Below are 23,078 nucleotides of genomic sequence, written 5' to 3' on the forward strand. Positions count from 1 at the left end.
AGTGTTAGAAGCTAAAAGAGCCACTGTCCATTTTTTTTTGGACTCGGTAAACTATAATTATTTTTTTAAGGTACCTTAACTCCACATAGAGCTTTTTGTAATAATTCCCTTTCAGTGACGTCATCTCCGGCCGTTTTCAACAGTGGTTCGAGCAACAACGGATATTTTGTGAGTCGCTGTGCTACGAATAACACACATTCAGGTACACCCTGCAAGATTTAATATAATATTACAATATTTGAATTAAAGGTAAAATAAAGTATAAACATAAGTCAGTTTATATTTATGGTGTCACGTTAGTTAGGGTGTACCTTCTTCCTGAGCAGCGGGTTCTGCTGGCACTTGCGGATGAACCTCGCGACTCGCGGCTCGCGCGCGCAGCACTCCTTGAACACCTCCACCGCGTCGCGGTGACGCGCGCAGAACTCGCCTGCGGGGGACTCGACATTATCGTTTGTGGCTACAACTAGCCACGCAAGCCATTCCTAATATATCGTATTCTTTTTTATTACACACACAGCTGGACATAGATGCAATAGGTTTAACTGAGGAGACGGTTTTGAGCTGGATGGAGTACCATCACGCTGCTCCAATGCATGGTAATTGATACATGTGGCAGATTCTCACATCTGTCGCTACATTAGGTTTAGCTGTGCCCACTGATAAAGATGAACTTCAACAGAAGTTATAACGAAACATAAATCTCGTACCGTAGGCGGCCTTGAGGCGGTGGTGCGCGGGCGGCGCGAAGGTGTCGGCGAGGATGTCGGCCACGGAGGCGACGCGCGGCGCGGCGCGCTGGCGGGCGCGCAGGCGGGCCAGCAGCGCCGCGTGCAGCGCCCACAGCTCGCCCAGCCGCGGGAACATGCGCGCCACCTGCGCCTCCGACACGCCGCCCAGCCGCGACATGCCCTCCGCGAACATCTGCTTTGCCAACGGTTCCCACTTTTTAGTACACGTAGAAACATTTCAGTAGAGACTAGCCGTGCATCCGACAGTGTTCCCATTATAGAGAACACTCTTCCCGCATTGACCGGAAGTAAATCACCGATTTTCATGTTTTTTATTATTAAAAATGGTCAACCCAAAATTAATCCTCTTAATACACTGTATCTATCGCCTGTCGGGTACGCTTAAATGAAAGTCTAAACACCGATTTATTTATTTCCAGCATTGAAAAAGAACCAAATTTTATACAAACTTTCATCCCCAATTTCACCCTGTTGGTTTAGGTATTTTTTTAAAACACTGTAACTATCTTTTACTCATAAACAGAAGACTTTTAATCTAAGTTTCAAACAATTTCATATACTAGTCAACTAATAGTCTGTGCGTTATATGTCAAGTAGTCAATTTTAATATAAAAAATACTATATTGATATTACCTTTTGCATGAGACGTATTGTGAGACAATGATGTTTTTCCGTCAAAATTAATTCGTATATATGCTCCTGCCGCTTAGTCTCTCTATCGCCAATCGATCTGCAAATAATTAATAAATATAACTTATTATTTAGTAGTACTCATTTTTATAATAAATCTGTCTTTTTTTAATGGCAAAGGCCGGCAATAGACACAGGTGCCGAAGGGGCCTTTTGTCTGTAGTTACACTGGCTCATTCACCCTTCAAACCGGAACACAACAGTGCTGAGTATTGATGCTTGCCGGAAGAATTTATGATGGGTGGCTATTATCCACGCATAGTTTGCAAGTGATACACGTTTGAATGTTTACTTCTGTCAATAACTGTGTATAACAGGTTCTTTCTTTTTATTAATATTATCAGCACTTACTTAGCGAGTCCTTTAGGCGCGCCCGCTGCCCAGGTATCGGGTTCCGAAGCTCCTAGGCCGAGTAAGATGGCCTCCTCACCGAGTTGATCGGGAGTTATGTAAACTTCTGGCCATTCTGTTCCTCCAGCGTCATCTGATGCACTACAAACATAGAACGAGAATTAAAGATAAATTACATTTTTCACATCGAATTACTATGACCTGATTGGTCGAGATCTAAAATTATATGTGATAATTGTATGGAAAGTTATTATTGCATCTTTGGTAGTAAAATTAAAGTGTATCCAAGAAGTAAAGTGGATATATTTATCAAGAATCTACAGTTCGAACCAGTGGTAGCTTCAATTAATATAGTTTTTAAAATGACGATCAAAAGTGCTTTTAAAAGTCTACTTGAATAAAGTATATTTTGACAATTTGACCGGTAGAGCTAATTAGCAAATCGCATGAATAAATAAATCTAAGGCTTCTTTATGTCATTAGAATAAACAATAGTTAACTATTTTGTACCTTGAGTTTTAATATAGCTTTTAATAAGATGTGATATTATAAGATTCAAGTAATTTTATACAAATAATTGAACTTACTTGCTCTGATCATGCTTGTGATCGGATCCGTCCTTCTCGTCGTTATAAATGTGGCTCGTGCTAAAAGTGACACAGTGAGATCAAATACAACGATATTATTAAATTCACAAATAAACGAACATATTTATTTTCAAACACAGAATAAAAATATTAATTTAACAAGTAAATTATTATTCCGTGTTGCCATTTAAAAAAATCAACATTCAAGACAGGGTCAAATTTCATCCGACGAGACAAATCATCAATATTACTTAACAATTTTTTTTATTATATATTTTACTGGTTAATTAAGAAACATATAAAAGTATATCATTCAATAAATACATTATTGTAATTAAATATCAGCGAAGCCTAAATAATAAAAAGAAGCACTGATAGAAACGAAACGCTCACAATAAATAATTACATGCAAATTTGGAAAGACAATAATACCAACCAATTAAAACAAAATCACTATAAACCTAATAATTTTATAAATTAACGCTTTACTCCGCAAGTATTCATTTTAATTACCATGGCAACATTTTTGTAAAGGAAATTTTCCATCTTTGTATCCTAAGTTAATATATGTTACGTTAATACGTTTAATTTAAATATAACGTAATAGATAATTCAAGAAACTGCTAAAGTTTAACGTTTAAATCTTTGTGTGCCGTTACCGTTAACTGACGTATGTTAGTAGCGTTAGAAACAAAATAAATAATAAGCAATTGTATTATAAGTTGGTATATTTATGAAAGTCAATTATAATTTTGACAAAAAAGGCGAGTTAGAATTGTGGTTTCTTTTTATTATACTCATTGTTTGCTGTAGTTTCTAAAAATATAAATTATTTACTGTAGGTTTCAACAGATTTCAACACACTCGTATCTTGTTTTCATTTCAGGCATTATCTTTACGCTTTCATGTATGTATGTACGTATGTATTAATCTGATAGATCTAATAGATAAATCTGATAAATTTACTGCATATTTTATATAATTAATTAGACTGTTTTACAGCATTTAGAACAGATAACACAAAAAAATATCTGAATATTATCTGCGTATATCATGGGAAACACTTAAAATATATAAGTCTAATTGATTAAAGTGTTTCTTATCTGAAAAGTAAGACACTCACAAAATAGGGTTGTAAAGTTTAAGAATAAATACAAATATAACAACACAGTTAGTAACGTAGATCTTCCGTTCGTACGTACACTTTAACTTAAATCATATCATACAGCCAACTCTAAATCGAAATAAAAAAGAAAGAAAATAAATCATCAGAACTTTATCACGACTACAACAACAATATCGTCAAGAGAAAGTTCAAACTACCTCCAAAATAGACAGAAAGATACACAAGTAAGGCGTTGTGGATGATTCGAGAACAATCTAGAAGTATTTGTGAGCGATGACAAACGACGTATTGCTATGTCATTTATTGATTTGGGGGCACTTTTAATATTTGTCAAGGTTCAATTTATATCTGAAATCACCTTATGGTCAATGACATTTTATCTCCAGAAACGCAAACCAAAATAAAAACATCTTCAGGTATGAATGTGATACGTGTTTACTACGAATGCATTTATATTATGGAATAAATTATCAACCTGTATCATGCAATAAGTACTTTAGATTTAAATACAATTAATAAGTAGATCAGGTATTGCGATAACTTTGCACTTAAAAAAGGTAGTTCACGTGGCAAATGCAGCACCAATGCCCATCATCATTGGTTCTGTAAGAATAATTAACCATCTCTTACGTCGCCAGTGTACCACCACCCTTGGGAACTCTAATATCAAACACAAGCACCTATCAAACCCGATCACAAAAATACTGAGCACTGCCGCTTGGTAGTAGAATTTGGTATTAGTAAAGGTTACCTATCCTCAAGAGTTAATTATGATCGACTTAGAACAAAAAATTGTCTAGATTTAAAATATCATTGTTAAATACTTCCATGACCCTAAGATCGTTTATTAATTAACAATTAAAAGTACCCCTAAAGCAAATGAACCTTTTCGACAAAACTGAACAAAAACAATAAACAAAAAGAAATATCTCGACCTACTAGAAACAACGGCGAGTCGAAATAACGAAGATTTAGTACGAGACGATGGAACGTGCGATGGGAGAGTTGGAAAGAAATAACGACATTTTAACGGATTTTTATCGCGGGTATGTGATCAACCCCACAAATATTTTACCGAAAAATTATCGATTGATACGTAACTGAATAACATTTGCGTACATTATCAATTCTTATTTAACAGTGTATACAACGTACAATAGTCGGGATTAAATTTTACCCTAAAGGATCTGCTAATCCCAATTTCCGATTTTATCCCAAGAGAAACATTCAGCCTTTTTAAAATTAAAAAGATATCTTCATCTCTTCGATTTGTTTACATTATAATCATCACAACCACGATGAAAATACGTCAAAACAATAATGACGTGGACCTGATCGTATGATAGCGCACTTACTGCACGCCGAGCTTGGTCGCGACGCGGCGCCACGGCGAGTAGCACCCCGTCGACTGCTTCTTGCTACCAACACCAATATATATACAGGACTTGTTTACGCGATGTTAGTGGACCGATTGAGATGCTCTATCATTATCTAATATTCATATATTATACATACTTTCCATTCGCGTGTATTTTTCGTCACCTTTGATACCTTATTAGATGAGTATTACAATGAGCATGCTATAAAATAATATCAATCATATCCCCTGTCATACTTCGACGATTTAACGAATATACTTCTAGATTTTATACACCATTATCTGGATATCGTTTTATCCCTTGGTTGGGCAAGTTTTTGTCCAAAAGTACTTAGACAACATTTTTAGATTTACCAATTTAATTTAACTAACTATAAAACGATTCATCGATTATAGAAACAATACTCTTACATTATAGCGTAACTATCGTCTTTTACCTATATTATATTTTAATGCTGCATTGTCAGTTCCTCTCTTAGCAAGCATTTATGTTCAGTGTCCAGTAATGGTTTCATTGTAATTTGTAAATATTTAAATTTTACAGTGTACAATAAACCCCACGTATGAGTAACCTCGTTAAGAAATCAGCATCCGAACTTATATATATTATGTATATTTCATTTTAGCCGAAATATAAACATTAAAATTTTAATTCTGAAACATCTCCACGTCAAAAAGCTTTCATCTCATGAAACAGTATCAGCCTGTAAATTTCCCACTGCTAAGGGGCAATCCTCTTCCTTTGAGGCGAATATTTGGAGCATATTCCACCACGCTGCTCCAATGCGGGTAAGATACACTTGTGGTAGAATTTCGTTAAACTTAGACACATGCAAGTTTCCTCATGATGTTTTTGTTCACCGCCGAGCACGAGATGAATTATAAACACAAATTAAGTACATGCAAATTCAGTGGTGCTTGTCTAGGTTTGAACCCGCAATCTGGGTTATTCTAATGTGGATTTTACGTCAAATCACCCGTCGGTTCATGTGTTCTGAATACCGATTACCATTTAAACATATTGGATGAAGCTGTACTGATTTCTATCTTCCATTTTCAAACCAAAAGTAATCAGGCAAATAATTCTTTGTACGGCTATCATAACCCGTACAGTTTCAATAGACACATATACATGACTTTACAAAATGCCCTACTCGTATTTTCTATCCGTAACCAAAATTAAAACGTATCGCCTCCTTTTCAATAATTTTAAATATCAAATCTCTTATATTAATACTAAGTAGCAAAAGGTATCACAATTGTATCGAAATCGTGACCACACCTCAATCCATCCACATACCCAATTTCGTTATAAGAAGACATCCCGTTCGTCCCAACACAAAAAAAAAAACAAAACAAACAAAAACAGAAGACAGATAACCAAAACAAAAGACTACTGAGACCGCTAGAAACCAAGACATAAAAGAAAATCCAGCAACATTACGAAGCAAGTAAGAATAGCAGAGAAGGACGACAGTAGAGTGACAATAATAAAAACATCGGTGTCTCATACTTGTGTATCTTCTTATAATCAAATCGTTAATGTTTTTTTAATTCATATAAATTGAACGTAGTTAAAATATTCCCTGTATGAACTGCACGAGCTGCGTGTCCAAATAAATACAATCACACATCGTAATATCGCACGCAAATAAACATTAAATGCATTATATAAAATGGCGTCTTCTTCGATGTATACCGTCTTCCATTTGCCACAGGATCGTTGCAATGAAAAAATAAAGCAGCAAAACATATTGCCTTACATAAATATAATTAAATCCGTAACGTTATTTATTTAATTCGTTATTTTTAATATGTTATATTTTACACGTAATCATATTGACGGCTTCTTAATTAAAAAAAAAGAGGTTTCACTTACCTATTTGAGTTTTGCGACTGGCCAGATACAGAACTACGCTTGCTACTTTTCCCGCTGCTGGCTGTTAGAGATTTACCCACTGAAGTCTGCGAATGATAAATACAATTTAGTTTTAAAGTGGCATATTGTTAATTTTTAAAAAGATTTTATTTAAGCCTCCTCTATGCATAAACAGAGGGAACGAAAAAATATTTAACTTTCTCTAATAAAGATTCGAGATATCATTTTCCGTGTTTGCAATTAAACTGGCACACTCACCTTTTAAACTGGACCACAGCGATACAAAGATGTTTATATGTGGATTAAATTATAGTAATAGTGGTGATAGATATTTTTAATAAGAGAAAGAGTTATATTATAATATATATTTATTTTGAATATGGAGAAATACCAACCTTCGAAGACTTAGGTTTATTGCATTCCACGATGTAATCTTTGCACACATTCTGATGTACCGTCATTGTGCAATCTGAAATACGTAACGACATATATTATATTACAAAGTAACAGTACGGTACGAGTGTAATGAAATGATATGATCTTGAGAGAAGAATCCATATTTTTCTACTAGCCTGGCTCGGGGTTTTGAACCCAGGATAGCACCGGACAAATGTGCTGCCACGTTAAATTGTTAATATTTAAATTTGAGTTTCTCAATCGCGTAAATAGTCCTGGAGTACTGTACAAGCATAGTTTTTATTCATTTATTGATTCTCAAAACGCCGAGATATTCACAAATTATCGAGTAAAAGTAGGAAACGAGTTCTTGTAAAGCGTGTTACACCACTACAGGCGTCTACATGACATGTTATGTATATATAGTGGGTCAACATGAAGGAGCGACGCTGTCGGCCGCGGAGCTCGTGAGTACGCACGGTCGCAGTAGAGCGCGGGCGCGTCGGCGAGCGCGCGCGCGCACCAGTCGCAGTGGCCCGCGGCCGGCGCCGCCTGCCACGCGTGCGCCGCCTTGCGCGACTTGTCCTGCGCGCGGGGGAACCAGTTTCAAAAATAGTTTAGGGCATTTTCAGGGATGTTGTGGGTATGTAATTTCGTTTCTGGGTAGTAGATACGCATATATGAACAATGTTACGGGAAAATATAGGATACGAAATTATTTCGTATTGTCCGATTGTTTCGAATAGTTTCAGTGATAATCTAATATCCGTGATATTAGATTATTTAGAAAATGTAAAAGAAAAAAATTACAAAATATGACTTTATTTCTAGGATATTATTATTATATAGTTTTAGAAATAATCATAGGGAAAAAAACAAATAGTAAAGCTATTTGTTTAGTTACGAGCTAGGCACAAAAATAATTTTAATAAATTTTTTTTTTTATAGGTTTCGGATAGATTCGGATATCCGTTAGATTATGACCGATAAGATTACGGACCTCCGTAAAATCCAAGTAGTTTTATACGAACCTTCTTCTTCCTAAAGAATAAGCTGCCTCGTTTTCGTCGCTTCTCGGCGTGGTGGTCGTACGCCGCCCTATTCGAAGGAAATTAAAAATTTATTTTTAAACTCTGTAGTGTTTTCGTCTCATTCTCTCCATGCAAAACCCGTATTTCGAAAATACTAAACAAACACGTTAAGCAAAGCACTGTGCTTTAAGGTCATGCATAAATAAATAATAATTAAAAATTATACTAAAATATTTAAAAAAAACTTGTTGAAGGAATGAGCTAAAATCTTACCTTTTGTCAAACCTTTCAATATAGTTATTGATGTTTTTTAGTGTTATAGTAAAACTTCCTATACCTCAATTTTATGACAATGTATCCTTAATAATGTATGTCGTGCGAAACTAACCTCTATTCCTTACAATTTAGAATCCAAATAGCATATTGTTGTATACCGAGATGTGTCACCTTCATTGCAAATCGTACCCTATTCCTATCGTATTAAAGTCCACTCACTGTTCCAAGAAGGCCAATCGATGCAATCCGAGATGTTCCTGGTGGGTATTGTTCCTTCTGCCGGGTAATTGCGTGGTGGCGCCGACGGTCGCCGCGGACGCGTCTTCGTCGCTTTCCGTCTCGCTCGCACCACCGGCCGACAGGCTAACACCGAGCGAGACGTACAATACACGTGGTATACAATACTGGCACCATCGAGATTGTATACTACTACTGACCGGTTTCGCAAAAGCTAATCAAATGTTAATAATCTACGTAACATTACTCAACAATTGAAATGTTCGTATTGTGTTACTAGCATAAATTGCAGCTAGTGAAAACTTTTTTTTATCAATTGCACTGAAGAAAATTTGCACCAATGAAAACGTAAAATATAATTCAGAAAATAAGTATTGTATCTTCTTAATGTTCTTAAGACCTTTCGGCAATGAGCGCCATATGACGTCAACTGACGTCTCAATTATATGAGTACCGTTAACAATTCATGTAAAAGGAAATAATATTTATGCATTGTATTCATTATTCTCTTACATTTAAAAAAGTATTAAACGGAAGAAAAGTTTTTTTTTTCTTATTATATTGTGTTACCTTCGTTATAAAACGATAGAGGTAGTTTATTTAGTTATTGTCAATGAATACCTACGTAGCTTTTTCCTTAACTTCAATAGTATTTTTCCTAATCAAATTTGATAGCCTTTGAGGAACCGGCCATACGTGTAATAACGACAAAGTTTCTTGAGCACTTTTGATGCGATACTTTTAGGCATTATTACTTTACTTTTGTGAACACTTTTGACGCGATTATTTAACTTAAGATATCGAAGACGATAATTAAAAAAAAAAAATAATTTCAAAAAAGCAAAGTACGTTCATCAACGACGAAAAAAATGCCAGTATGTGTAGTTAACTGGTATTAGTGCCTTCCATTTCAGCTAAGCAAAACAGTGCAAACAATAAAACACATCGACTCATAACATGCACAGATTATAATAATGAATAATTTAATTAATAAAAAATCATGCACGGTAAATTTTACCTTATAAACCGTTATTTGAATAGTATTCAATAATATTACAATACACTATACAATTGTAAACCTTTAAAGCGAGATGACTATAAAAATATATTTTTATTACAAACAGTATAAATAATCACAGAAAATATATTTTTATTGACGACTTCCACCCAGTTTATTCCTACTATAATAGTAAACCATAAAGGTAAAGTACCTATGTACATACAGAGGGTTATTGGTAATACGACGTATTCCCGTTAGGAGGCAATACGGGTGATTATTTGCTATAATTTTAACTTATCACGTATTTTTGAGCTTATTTTCTAAAAAGCTAAAAAACGCGATAAACAATAAATGCATCAGGTATATGCGGGTTAAAATTATCGCAAATAGTTACCCCTATTACCTCGTAACGGGAATACGTCGAATTACCAATAACCCTGTATATCTGGACTTAAATAGTACCCTAACATGTCATATTCAAAATTAAATCCATCAATACCTAACTAAATTTTGGACTTTAATAGTAACAATATCTTGTGTATATTATATCGTTTAATGAAACGTAATATATGAATTACATATAGTCATATAATATAGTTAATCAATTTATAAATAGAGGTACGAGTTGACTATGTAACAGTTGATGTATATGTTGTTTATAATCATAACGGTTTTTATTAATTTATTTTTGGATAGTTTAGATTTAAAATCGAGTGAGAAAAATGGAGAGAGAGAGAGAGAAAGAGATAGGGGAAGAGTGAGTGAGATTGGTGTTTCGGCGTGTGTGTACTCACGCGTTGGGCGGCGGCGGCGGCTGCGCGGGGTGCACGGCGGCCACGATGCTGGGCGTGGACACGGACTTCTGCAGCGGCAGGCGCGGCACGAGGCGCGCGGCGGCCGAGGGCGCGGCCTCGCCGGCCGCCGCGCGCAGCGCCGCCGTCACCTTCTCGAACTCCTTCTGCGGGCAACCGAGTGGCATGGCTCTACATGCGCAGGACTGCACGACATCCTGCCCCCCCCACATATCTGAACACTTATTCATATTTTACTACTACGATCATGTTCCGATTATTTGGACGTCCGGACATCCGGTTAATGCGAATATTTTTAAAAACACTTTAAAAAATTTAGACAATTACGAATTTGAAATAGCGTGCTGGTAGTTATTGAAATTAATTCAAAGAAGGAGATTGACCTCCTCATTTAATTAACAAAAAACAACAAGGAAATTTTATGATATACGTGATTTTTAGGTTGTAAACTTAGCTCAGACAGAACGTCTTAAACCTCGTGGTTGGCAGTGCATTGAAAATTTCATCAGTGATATTAGACTTGTGACACACTAAAATTTTAACATCGAAAATTGCCTTCTCAAAATAAATAAATATAATAAATAAGGTCGACAAGCAATTTATCACTTCAATCATACTAACAGCGAGATCATTGTCATTCAGCGAGTGCGTCGAGTGCCGCACGGGCCGTGGAACTTCGCTCTCCGACTCCATGGACGATAGCGAAGCGCTGTGGCCATTGAGAGTACTGAAATGCATAGTCATATTATAGAAGAGCCTTATCAAACCAGTTCTCGTAGGGATGTGTTTAACGACGGAATGAAGATTGTACATATTTACTTGGTGATATGGGATTTGTGGAACCTCGTCCGAATAGATTCTAGAGAATATATGAGTGCCGCCCACTCGTATATTCTATCGCTAAACATTAGAATTTGAAGAGTGAATGAGTTAGTGTACAGACACGGGACCCAAAAGCTTCGTTCCTAATGTGTACGGCGCATTGACGTTATAAGAAATGGTTAATATTTCTTACAGCGCCAATTTCTGTGTGCGGTGTCTTTAAATAAATAAAATAGTTACCACTTACCTACGCTGCCTTTGCGTATCGTGTAACCTGGCTCCAGGCTCGAGCGCCGCCCACGAGCTCCGTCGACCTTCATCACGCCGCTCCCATATACCCCATTGACGAGATTCACCTAACAATCAATAAAAAATATGAGATACATATCATCATTGGGAAAGCGATGGGAAAACAAGGTACATATCCCGAGCAAAGACTAAAGGAAGTGCCAAAATCATGTTTGGCACTTCACCGTGGAATAAGGACACTTCGTTCTGATGCTGTAGAATGATCCTAACCAATTCCTACGACATTAATCATCTATTTATTCTGATAGTACATTCATTGCACAGTGACATAAACCCTTCGAAGAGTGCATTCATTATGTTAATAAAATTATGGACATTTTTATTTTGCTGATCACAAATAGATCCAATCAGTATATTTTTATTGAGTTATTTTACCCGACTACGGCGAAGCAAAAATGAGCGTTATGATTTAAGCATAAAACAGTAACAACCTGAAAATGAACTTGACTATACATTTCTATGACTTGAAATTTCCATTTCTGCTACTCTTCTTACTCGTATCTTTTTCTAAATCTAACGCACTGGGAGACAATAGACATACGAGAGGCCAAATTTTAGCCAACGAATGCTGATTTTCTTACAAATTATATATCTACATTGAGTCTTTGTTAGTTGCGCGACGCAGTTTACGTGCGCGGTGCGGCGTAAGTCAGGACGCACACTAAAGATGTGTGCATTATCATTTTAGCTAGACATAGATAGTAAAAAATATATAATTTATTCTTGCAAGTAATCTAACGTTATTACGATATACGTTATATGTCAATTATGTAGGAAAAATCGTGTCGCCTTCCATCGCGTCAATTGATAAAGCTACATGAATAAAATTAATGGTTAAAGAGTTCTAAAGGAAAATCCACGTGACTATACGTCTATTTACTTTGACGTGCGAAGCGTTGAATATCAAAAATAAACCGTCCTTTTATAATTTCTTTGTTTTATATAAAATACTTATATAAGTAGCATACTACCATCCGCTAAAGCCTTCTTCGATGGTCTAATACTCACAGCTGCCTTTTCTACTCTGTGGGTAAAAATCCAAGTGTGTGGGCGACGAACACTCTGGCTCGACGACGCCATCTTTGCAGAGTGATGGACATGAAGTGCTTAAACGACTGGTACCTGTTGCCTGGAAAAAGAAATATATACACACATAAGGCGTTTGTTTCTCGGATAAAATATATAATTGTTGCTTTGAATCATTTAGACTCAACAACACAACATTATTGGTGATTACAAAATTATGACATATAATTTTTAATTTCAATATGAAATTCGTTTTAATTTTACAAATATGTATTTGTAAACTAATTTTCAGAGAGCAGTGAGTTATTTTTCCTTCTTTAGTTTAACCAATAACATTATCTGCCATTCACACAGACTGTCAGTATGTGAAGTATTTATTCAGCTGTTTTTTTAATTATCTGTCTATCTAAGTGTAAAGATTAGTTATTTTTATTTTTAATATTTAAGTGTGAGCAGTGTATATTAAATATTTTAATTATTGATTAGTTTAAGTTGTGTACCAGTACCAGAAGTGGCAAGGGGGCAGCTCGCATACGTTGCACCGCCGCATGCAACCGTCGCAACTGTTGGAGACTGTCGTCGAGCACGCCTGGACTGTGCGGCGTCACGCTTATCGTGGGCACCTAATACGTCAAATATTTAAATTACTTTGAGTAGTTTTTGTACCTAGTGTAAAGTATTTTGTAAATTAAAGGTGCTCTTCTGCTTTCCACTTCGTAACAATTTTTTCCATGAATATAAAAGGGACCAATCTTGAATGCTGGGACCTATCTGGTAGTTAGCAGATACTCATGTGACATAAAATACATATTTTGCAAGATAACTATCATGAACGCTCCTTTTGTAAGGAAAAATCTACACAATACATACATTCACCATTTCCGCTGGCGGAAACGAGAACACCCGCTCACTAGTGCTCACTGCTGACTATATCAAACAAAACGTCGTGACGTAAATTCAGAATACTATGAAAAGAGCGCTTTCCCTTCCATCGATTACACCCTGATCGATCTCATAGAGGCTCTTAGGGTGGTCGTCATTCGGAGTTCGAGATGGCTTAAATTTTAAGGCGAGGTCTAGTATATGCTCCGCGGTAACCTGTAACGGTATGGCATTGACAAAATCAGAAAAAGAAAACAATCCAGCAACCTTTGTCATTGCCAGACTCTTATTTATATTATTTGCCATAAATTAGGTCATGTAGGCTCAAGTACACTCTTGCGAGCACTTTTGAGCCGTCATAATTCAATTAAATTAAATTTAAATTTAATGCTACAGCCGGTTCGGAATGTAGATTTTACCGAGAAGCACCGGCGAGCAACTTACTAGTTACTGTTTTCCGACAATGTGTTAAATGGATTGTGGATTGTAGATTCTACATAATCTTTTATCGGGTAAAACGATTTCTTACCTAATGTTTTTTTTAACATTTAATTAAAATTTATTAATTGTCAAAGCTAATATATACATATGTAATGCGTATAGCTTGTTAATTGTTTTTGTCATAAAGCAGTTCTAGATATTTGATATATTATTAATATTCAAATGATATGAGATTATCTTAGTACGCCCGTATTTTATTTCCTTACGTCTGACTTGGTTCTGCAAATATAATATCACAATTACACTTGTTCGGTATTTTGGAGTACCTAATATAGCTGTTACTATTTATGAACTTGGAATAATTTGATTTCTTCCCAAGTTATATAATTTGGCTCTTTTTTATATTTGCAAAATTTGAAATATATTTTATTAATACATAAATGTATGATACAAAACACAACCCATCAAAATTTAATAATAATTTCCGCATAACTCATGACTGTGTGGAATGCTTGCAAGAATGCCAGCAGCATTTCCCCGTTGAATCGCAATTGCGATTCTCTAAGCGACAAATGGACCAGATTTTCTGGCACTAATGGAAGCAAATATTAAGATAAATTGCAGATACATGATTTATTAGTTGAACATTTACTTGACCTAAGTAGATAAATATCGATCTCTTACATCTAATGCGTAATTAAATAATAATAATAATAATCTTATATAATATAAAATGTATATAAATTCAACATTACTTGTATTGGTACCTGTGCCCTGGCGGCGGCCATTGTTGGAGTTGGGGTCACGTGTTCCGTCACCTCGTCCTCGCTGCTGTCCGACCTGGAGTCAGAACTGCCGCCGCCTTCGTCTGCATCAAAACATTACATGACAAATAAAAACACTATGTATAAAATTGGGTACACTTTACTCACACAATAATTATTAACGTTGGAAATATTAGAAGTAAAAGTGTTGAATATAAAGCTTTAACGGCTTTACTTAAAAATGTTTTTGACGGACTTTAACAGTGTCTTCTTCTTTCGAATGTCAAGTTAATCACAAGAGAAAGAGAGATATCAGTGTTTAGCTTAACACCTAAATACTTTTATTAAAAAGCCGTTGATCCTTATTGATTAATGTATCTCTTAATTTTATTGTTTCTGAATTAGTAAGATTCAAATTAAGCTAGATCAAAGAAATTGTAACATTCAGATTCATTCATTGAAAGTTTGTTATATTCAGTTTAGTAGTTCGTTTAAGTCAAATATTTCAAGCTGAATAAGAACCAATTCCTCTTATTCTACGGAGTTGAAATTTTAAATTTTGATTTAAGTTTTAGATGCAGAAAACAATGCTAACCGTGACATGAGAATCAGGATTCTAAGTTTTAGGTCATCGAGACGACGGAACTCCTCATCGATCAACAGCATAGATTATTTATAAATTTACAATTCATTTATTTACATAATACGATTTATAATTGAATGTATGAGGCTAGATGATCATGATTAATCGCATGAAAACAATAAATGTGAATTTGTTCTTTACTGTTCACAGAGAATAATATAACAGGAAAAATCTCCGAACCTATAAAACTTCGTTCAGTACGCTCCATAAATCAATCTTTATTTCATATCGCGTTTAATGTTTGAAGTCTGTCCCTATCGTCCGGGAAAGCCCGTGAAACGGATATTGACTTTCCCAGTCAGACTATTATACCGATGTTTCTATCGGGATTAATAACATAGGGAGGACAAATATGACCCAGTTTTCTGTGTTCTTAACCCCCAATGCAAAAACCTCTCATGTTTTGTTTAACGTGTGTATCTGTCTGCGGCATCTTAGCTCCTAGACGGTTGATCCGATTTCGATTTAGTTTTTTTTTTGTATGAACAGTGACTTTATCGTTTGTAATCTTAGCTATTATTAACTTGAACTATTTGAAGATCATCATTACTTTTGTAGCAGTTGAAAGGATTTAAGCAACTTCTACTGGTCTCATTGGTTCAAAATGTATTGTATCTTGTGAATTCAATTATATTACTACAACATAGTAACCCTGATCTGATGCTACTACATCGTCGCGAATGAGAGGATACCCAGCTCCTTACCAACTTACAGCAGAAGTATCGTATTGGAGCTTATCAGAATGAATTACTTTTGAGACAATAGTTTTTCTCATTTAACTTTTGTTGTTTTGAGAATTAACATTTGTTAATTCTCGATGAATTTTATTTGAAGTTTAAACAATAGCTCTATTAGATACTTAAAGTAATTTAATTATTTAACTTTTTGTTTGAAGTTTTTTTGTAGCCATAAAACGTTTTGTAATCTTTATTAAACAGAACGTACCCGACGTTGACGATTAATTACTTTCATTTCACGCATGTTGTATTCCGAAACAATTAAAAATGAGAAATAAATAAACAACAGCTAAGTTTATCTGAATGAAACGAAAACTACTTTAATCCTATATCATTATTCAAAATTAAAATATAAATATTATAAACGTGCCCAAATTGATTGAACAATTTGATTTAAGCAAATGTACACAATCGTTTTTTCAAATCTTCTTTTACTGAAACTTTAAATACAATAATAATTATATATGAAGATAATACATTTCATTAATGTATAAAAATAAGCAAGTAATTGTATTGTAGTGTATTGTGATAATAGAGAACTTTATTGATAGTATCGAGCAACTGCTTTAAGTGATACAATCATTATTATTGTAACAGCGATACTTCACTTTACTTAACGTTTTCGGGTACGACATCCAATCATAGATAGCACAAAATCGCAAATAATACAAACAGCTCGTATGGACTGAACATACGACATACGAAAATATCGCAATAGCAATGCTACTGAGCGAGTCAAATGTGTACAGTCAACAAAAACATTTGCCCTATTCGATAGTTGACTATACATTTTAAAGGCTGATCAAACCTAACCAGAACACAACAGTATTGCTTTGGCGTTAGAATATATGCAACGACGGGCATAATTTACTATTATATAGTATAAATAAATATACTATTTACGTTACTAGGGGCCTATAACCATTAGACATAAACTATGACGACGTATTAATATAATGTAGGTCACAATTAAGCCACGTTAAGCTACAGTCCTACTTAATAGGATTTTAGATTTGTATAACGCTAAAAGGTTTTTCTGGGAAATCAATTATTTCGCTATATTATATACGTTTGTATTTTAGTAACGTTCGTCGTAGACCATTTCCTGAGGATGATCCGGTTATGTGACGAAACGTGAATTGAGTGTTTAATTGGTCGTATATTGATGGTAGTGTACAGTGCACTCTATTTTACAATATATAATTAAATCTATTTAAAACCAGCAAAAATAATAATAAAAAAATCCTGAATTAACGTTTCAAATATATAAAAAAAAACTTTACAATGATGACCAATGAAATTGAGACAGTATCTTGGAATAGCTTCAACGCTGAACCTAACGCAAAAAATATCGTCTAATCCAGTTATAAATTAAAAAAAACCGGCCAAGTCCGAGTAGGACTCGCACACGAAGGGTTCCGTACCATTATAAAAACTGCAAAAAAAGTCATGTCTATTGTATGTAAGCCTTCTTAAATTTTTATTTTATTTTGGTTATAAGTATTTTTTGTTATAGCGGTAACAGAAATACATTATCTGTTAAACATTCAAGTGTCTATCTATAGCCTATTCCAATAGGGAGTAGGAAAAATTATAAATAAACCTTAGATTTACGTATTTCACGCGATATGCTTATAACTCAGCTATATTGTGCACCGCTAAGAGTTTATGATTAATATATATTTATTTATAATACAACACTATTACATTTCAATACTTATTTCTACTTTAATTTTACTCCCAAAATTCGGATAACAATTTCGTCGACGTTAAAAACGCCATATTGTCGCAAATCTACAGTGAATATCATAGATTAATCAAGCTCTCAACCAATGGTATCGCGTCAATTTGTTATGAAATGTTGTTTATTTGGCTTTTTTCATGTTATGGTTGGAATAGAGTATATAACTATCATGGTTCATGAGATACAGCCTGGTGACAGACGAACAGACGGACGGAAGCACGGACAGCTGAATCTTAGTAATAGGGTCCGTTTTACCCTTTGGGTACGGAACCCCAAATAGACAACCTCCTACATATTTGTAATCGGTTAAGGGTCAAGTCTCGCGACTGAATTTAAAACCAGTTCTACTAAAGCGATTGCACGCAGTTTAATGCTCGTGACCATACAAACTTGTACATGTATTCAATTTGATTTGGTGACATAGATGCTTGTTCTACTAACGGTTTCTTTTAACTTATGTTGAATGCTTATAGAAATTATAGCGATTTGTTAGTATAATCGTTAATCTCAGATCATGGATAAGTAATTTCCTATAATGGAACAAAGTTGGGCGATTCTTAGAATTATAGAACTTAACCTTAACTACATAAAAATTAAAAAATTAAATATTTGCATCAAAATAGCCTTATATATTTTTTATTATAGCGACCATATACTACGTATAGAACATTTTGTTTGAGCAGCTGATACTTCAGGAATTTTTATACACAGTTTTAATCGGAGGTTCGAATAGGAAACCTGGTCTTTGAGAGGTTTAATTACAGAGAATTGCGAATTCTCATCACACAATCCTTTTATCTCTGTTCTCGTTCCTCGGTGTTTATAATTAACCGTTATCAGATTAAGAATATTTTAACAGGATATTGTTTTCTAATTGGTATGAAATACAAAAAAGAAAATAATATGTTCAACGTTATAATATACGTTCAGTGATATTAAAATATTTTATCGTAAGCAATATTTAATATGTCTGAATGTATGCATATAGTGACACTAAGTGGCCAACGAATGGCTGCTACTTTTGACGTCGTCATTTTAATTCTTATGAAGACAAAATTATTGTAACAATTTCCTATATAAAAAAAAAATACGACGAAAATATAACGTAGGAAATAAAAATATGACAATATTTTTTTTACTACGATCTTTCCATTTATCGGTAGCTTTTAATTCCAAATCTCACATTTTAAACTCTCTTACAATATTAAATCAATTAAAACTGTAAATAACAAAACGTAGCCGCTGCTGTGATGAATACTAAAAGCCTCAAACAATACCGTAACGGTTTTCCAAGTTTAAAAAGAAATACAAATTGCTTCAATTCATAACTCGTGCTACGGCTATTTCACACTTAATATTTCCAACCTTGGCTGTTCTACCGAAACGTTACTAAACGTTAATTCCAAACGCCTTAATCCTAATCCGTATTTTTACAGCGCAAGTTCAAAACTCGTGCGTCCATCACGACCTTGTAAATTAATCTTTACCTAATCTAGAATCCATATATCGTCAACATTAAACGTATTGAAGACCTATGGAAAAGTCCACTAAACGATGGTTACATTAGGCTTACGGAAGATCAGGGCGTCACGGTAGCATGCGAAAGCGATCCCGTTTCGCCCACCGATAAGACGGAGAGGGTACCGCTGGTTTTTTAGTGGGTATTCCCAGGTGTACCGGGGCGCAGTCGGCGTCCAGGGCACCGGCGAGTCCCAAATCCCCCCCCGCACTTCCACGTGGGGTAACGCGTTTTTCTAGCGAGTAAAAAACGGCTTACGGGAAATACTTGCGAATAACGACATCTCCACCAAGCGAACGATCGCATAAGAGCGACTATCAAAAATCAATCATAATCGAAATTAATTTTACAGAATTGCTTTAAACGTAGTGTTACCATCGGTTAGGAATACAGATTCTATCGAGAAGAACCGGCAAGAAACTCAGTAGTTACTCTTTTCCAATTGGAGATACAAAGTTATGTCAGAAAAATATAACGAAATTTCTGTGATATATCCTACCTGAAAGTCAACAAGTATTATCTCTACGCTTCAGTATGTCTATAGAAAAACGAATAAAAAAATACATTCTTAAAGTAGTCTCTTACAGGCACTATTGAATGGTATTTTCACAAGTTTATTAAACTCCCTACTAAAACGTTTTGAAATTTGGACTTTACTTAGAAAGAATTAGGAAAAGTAAAATACCTAATTAGATTTATTTTTATAAAATAGGTAGGCGGAAGAGCAAATAGACCGCCTGATGGTAAGTGAACACCATCGTCGATTGACATTGGCACCATAAGAAATATTAACCATTCATTACAACATCAATACGCCACCAAGTTTAGGGACTATGATGTTATGTTTCTTGTGTCTGTAGTTACACCCACCCACCCTTGAAACAGGAATATAAAAATATGTGATGAGTGGGTTGGACAAGTAAATGTATAGATAATAACACGTGCAGCTTTCTATTAATTAAAAATAAAAATAAATTACATTCAAAAATTCTAAGATCTTTCTCGGGATGTTGGATTCCAACGTTACCAGACATCCAAATCTGTTCAAATGTTCCAAAGTTATAGTGCAATAAAGAAACTCACATACATACATGAACCCTGAAAACATTATCAAAACAACATTAACAAAAATAATCCAGTATACCGCAGTACGCTTACTAATTATTCGCAAAAGATGTAACGGTGCATAATACGAATGAAGTTAAAACAGTGACCTACTTCTCGCTGTCAAGGTTTTATTTGTTCAACATATAAGAACCAGGCCATTTGAACCCTCGTCAGGGATAATATTCCCACATTGCTTATAAAGATCAAGAGCCCTTTTCAATTGGACGCTTGACGACACTTTCTTCCTGTAAAAGCTTTAATGTGAAGTAAAAATTGATAAAAGATGCCTTGATCGAGGGTCACTTACTGTTTTTTACGAGATAATCAAAATCTTGAGTGTCATATTGCTACAATGAAAATTAAAATGCTTTAATATATACTCTATTCCAACCATAAGAGTTAAAAAGCCAAACAAACAAAATTTGACAGCAAATTGACGCGATACCATTGGTCGAGAGCTTGATTAATCTATGATATTCACTATGGATTTGCGAAAAATTGCATTTTGAACGTCGAAGAAATGTTATCGGTATTTTAGAAGTAAAATTAAGTTGATATAAGTAGTTAAGTGTAATATTGTTGTATTATAAATAAAGATATATATTAATCATAAAACTCTTAGTAGTGCACAACATAGCTGAGTCATTAGCAAATCACATAAAATATGTAAATCTATGGTTTGTTTATCTTTATTCCTACTTCGATTGGAATAGGCTATATATGTTTATTTTTATATTATATGCAACAAACAATTTAATTAATTTTAACACCAGACTATATACACAGAATAAATAATATTGATTTTTTTAAATAATTTACAAATTGTACACATATCTAATTTTCAATTGGAATTGGTCCAGTATCAAACAAAAAACATAGCATAGTATCGCTTTTTTACAATTACATTGCAATTACAGGCACGAGAGACATAACATCTTCGTTACCTCGGTGCTGGCGACGCTTTGGAGGTAGAAATCATAATTATTACAGAATTAGTGTTAAAGGTAATCACTAGGAGATGGCCAATATACATAATCATAACATAATCAGCCTGTAAATTTCCCACTGCTGGGCTAAGGCCTCCTCTCCCGTTGAGGAGAAGGAATGGAGCATATTCCACCACGCTGCTCCAATGCGGGTTGGTGGAATACACATGTGGCAGAATTTCGTTGAAATTAGACACATGCAGGTTTCCTCACGATGTTTTCCTTCACCGCCGAGCACGAGATGAATTATAAACACAAATTAAGGCCAATATTGGCCTTACTAAAATATATTTAAAATAAAATAGGAGTCATATACAAACGAATAATTTACAAATCGAAAGAAAATGTTATATATTTTTTTCACATTATCATCACATCAAACAGGAACAAACTTCATGAACACGAATAATGTATGTATATTATCCAAAAAATATCACAAATAAGAAATATGTTATTCTATTCACTCGTCGGTACTTAGATATTGTAAATATATATCAGAGGATCGCGTGACCTTACTAAAGAAACAGGGGCTCATATCATCAAAAGGTGATGTGTTAAAGGTATTTTTTTTTAAATTAAAGTCTTGTTCAAAACATAGGAATTAGATTTAGGACAAGGAAAAAATATACTACAATTGTGTTCATTCGAAATTCAAACGTTTTCATTTTAACGTAATTTGATTTGATTTAACAAATACTAACAAATGTACCTACTTGAATTCATAGAAAATTTGAAATAACGAAATAACCGCTCATCAATCATCTTCATCTTTTGACAAACCATTTCATCTACAAATATAACCCAGTTAACAATTGTATAGCGTTTCGATAAAGTCTAGCAAGCAAATGGGTCGCTCTATGTTCTCAATGCGTTCGACGGCCGAAAGATAAACAAACATTGATTGCGATAAAAAAACCAACAACGATGTATTTTAAGGCGATTGTTGCCGCGATAATTCTAGTTTTCTTATGGGAACGTGTGGGAACATCACGCAACACGATCCTTGGTGTAACATTACGAACGAAATCGGTTGAGCGTGATGGAGAAACAATCTAAACTATGCAAGATTATAAGTCATTAACGACTAACTATATATATATATATATATATATATATATATATATATATATATATATATATATATATAGACCAGTTTAACCCAATTAGTACAATTTGTATCGGTTAGTTGATAATGAAATATTTTAGGAAACGAATAAGATGTTGCAACTACATAAACCATATTTAGAACTAAAGTAAATATTCCACTGCTATGGCTGTGGCCTGCTTTTGAGAAGGTTGCAATGAGGCCTTTATATTGGGTTGGCCAGTAGACAGATCTGCAGCATATTATTAGCAGCTTGTAAATTTCCCACTGCTGGGCTAAGGCCTCCTCTCCCTTCGAGGAGAAGGTTTTGGAGCACATTTCACCACGCTGCTCCAATGCGGGTTGGTGGAAAACACATGTGGCACAATTTCGTTAAAATTAGACACATGCAGGTTTCCTCACAATGTTTACCTTCACCGCCGAGATGAATTATAAACACGAATTAAGCACATGAAAATTCAGTGGTGCCTGCCTGGGT

The 23,078-nt window shown here is 34.6% G+C and overlaps 1 protein-coding gene across 1 annotated transcript in view; it reads right to left on the reverse strand.

The window, feature by feature from the left end:
• LOC113397738 (A-kinase anchor protein 13) overlaps positions 1-23,078 on the reverse strand; it is a 44,013-nt gene that overhangs the window by 10,780 nt on the left and 10,155 nt on the right. The window contains exons 3-19 of the mRNA XM_064218607.1: positions 14,751-14,863; positions 13,179-13,295; positions 12,655-12,775; positions 11,585-11,693; positions 11,137-11,242; positions 10,498-10,661; positions 8,686-8,829; positions 8,191-8,257; positions 7,639-7,744; positions 7,159-7,232; positions 6,764-6,849; positions 2,381-2,440; positions 1,794-1,934; positions 1,386-1,482; positions 711-924; positions 312-430; positions 75-209 (exon numbers count right to left, since the gene is read on the reverse strand). Coding sequence (XP_064074677.1) covers positions 75-209; positions 312-430; positions 711-924; positions 1,386-1,482; positions 1,794-1,934; positions 2,381-2,440; positions 6,764-6,849; positions 7,159-7,232; positions 7,639-7,744; positions 8,191-8,257; positions 8,686-8,829; positions 10,498-10,661; positions 11,137-11,242; positions 11,585-11,693; positions 12,655-12,775; positions 13,179-13,295; positions 14,751-14,863 — 1,973 coding nt within the window. The remainder of the gene's footprint in view (positions 1-74; positions 210-311; positions 431-710; positions 925-1,385; positions 1,483-1,793; positions 1,935-2,380; positions 2,441-6,763; positions 6,850-7,158; positions 7,233-7,638; positions 7,745-8,190; positions 8,258-8,685; positions 8,830-10,497; positions 10,662-11,136; positions 11,243-11,584; positions 11,694-12,654; positions 12,776-13,178; positions 13,296-14,750; positions 14,864-23,078) is intronic.

Source organism: Vanessa tameamea, chromosome 23 (genome assembly GCF_037043105.1).
Source record: "Vanessa tameamea isolate UH-Manoa-2023 chromosome 23, ilVanTame1 primary haplotype, whole genome shotgun sequence".
Classification (NCBI taxonomy): Eukaryota; Metazoa; Arthropoda; class Insecta; order Lepidoptera; family Nymphalidae; genus Vanessa; species Vanessa tameamea.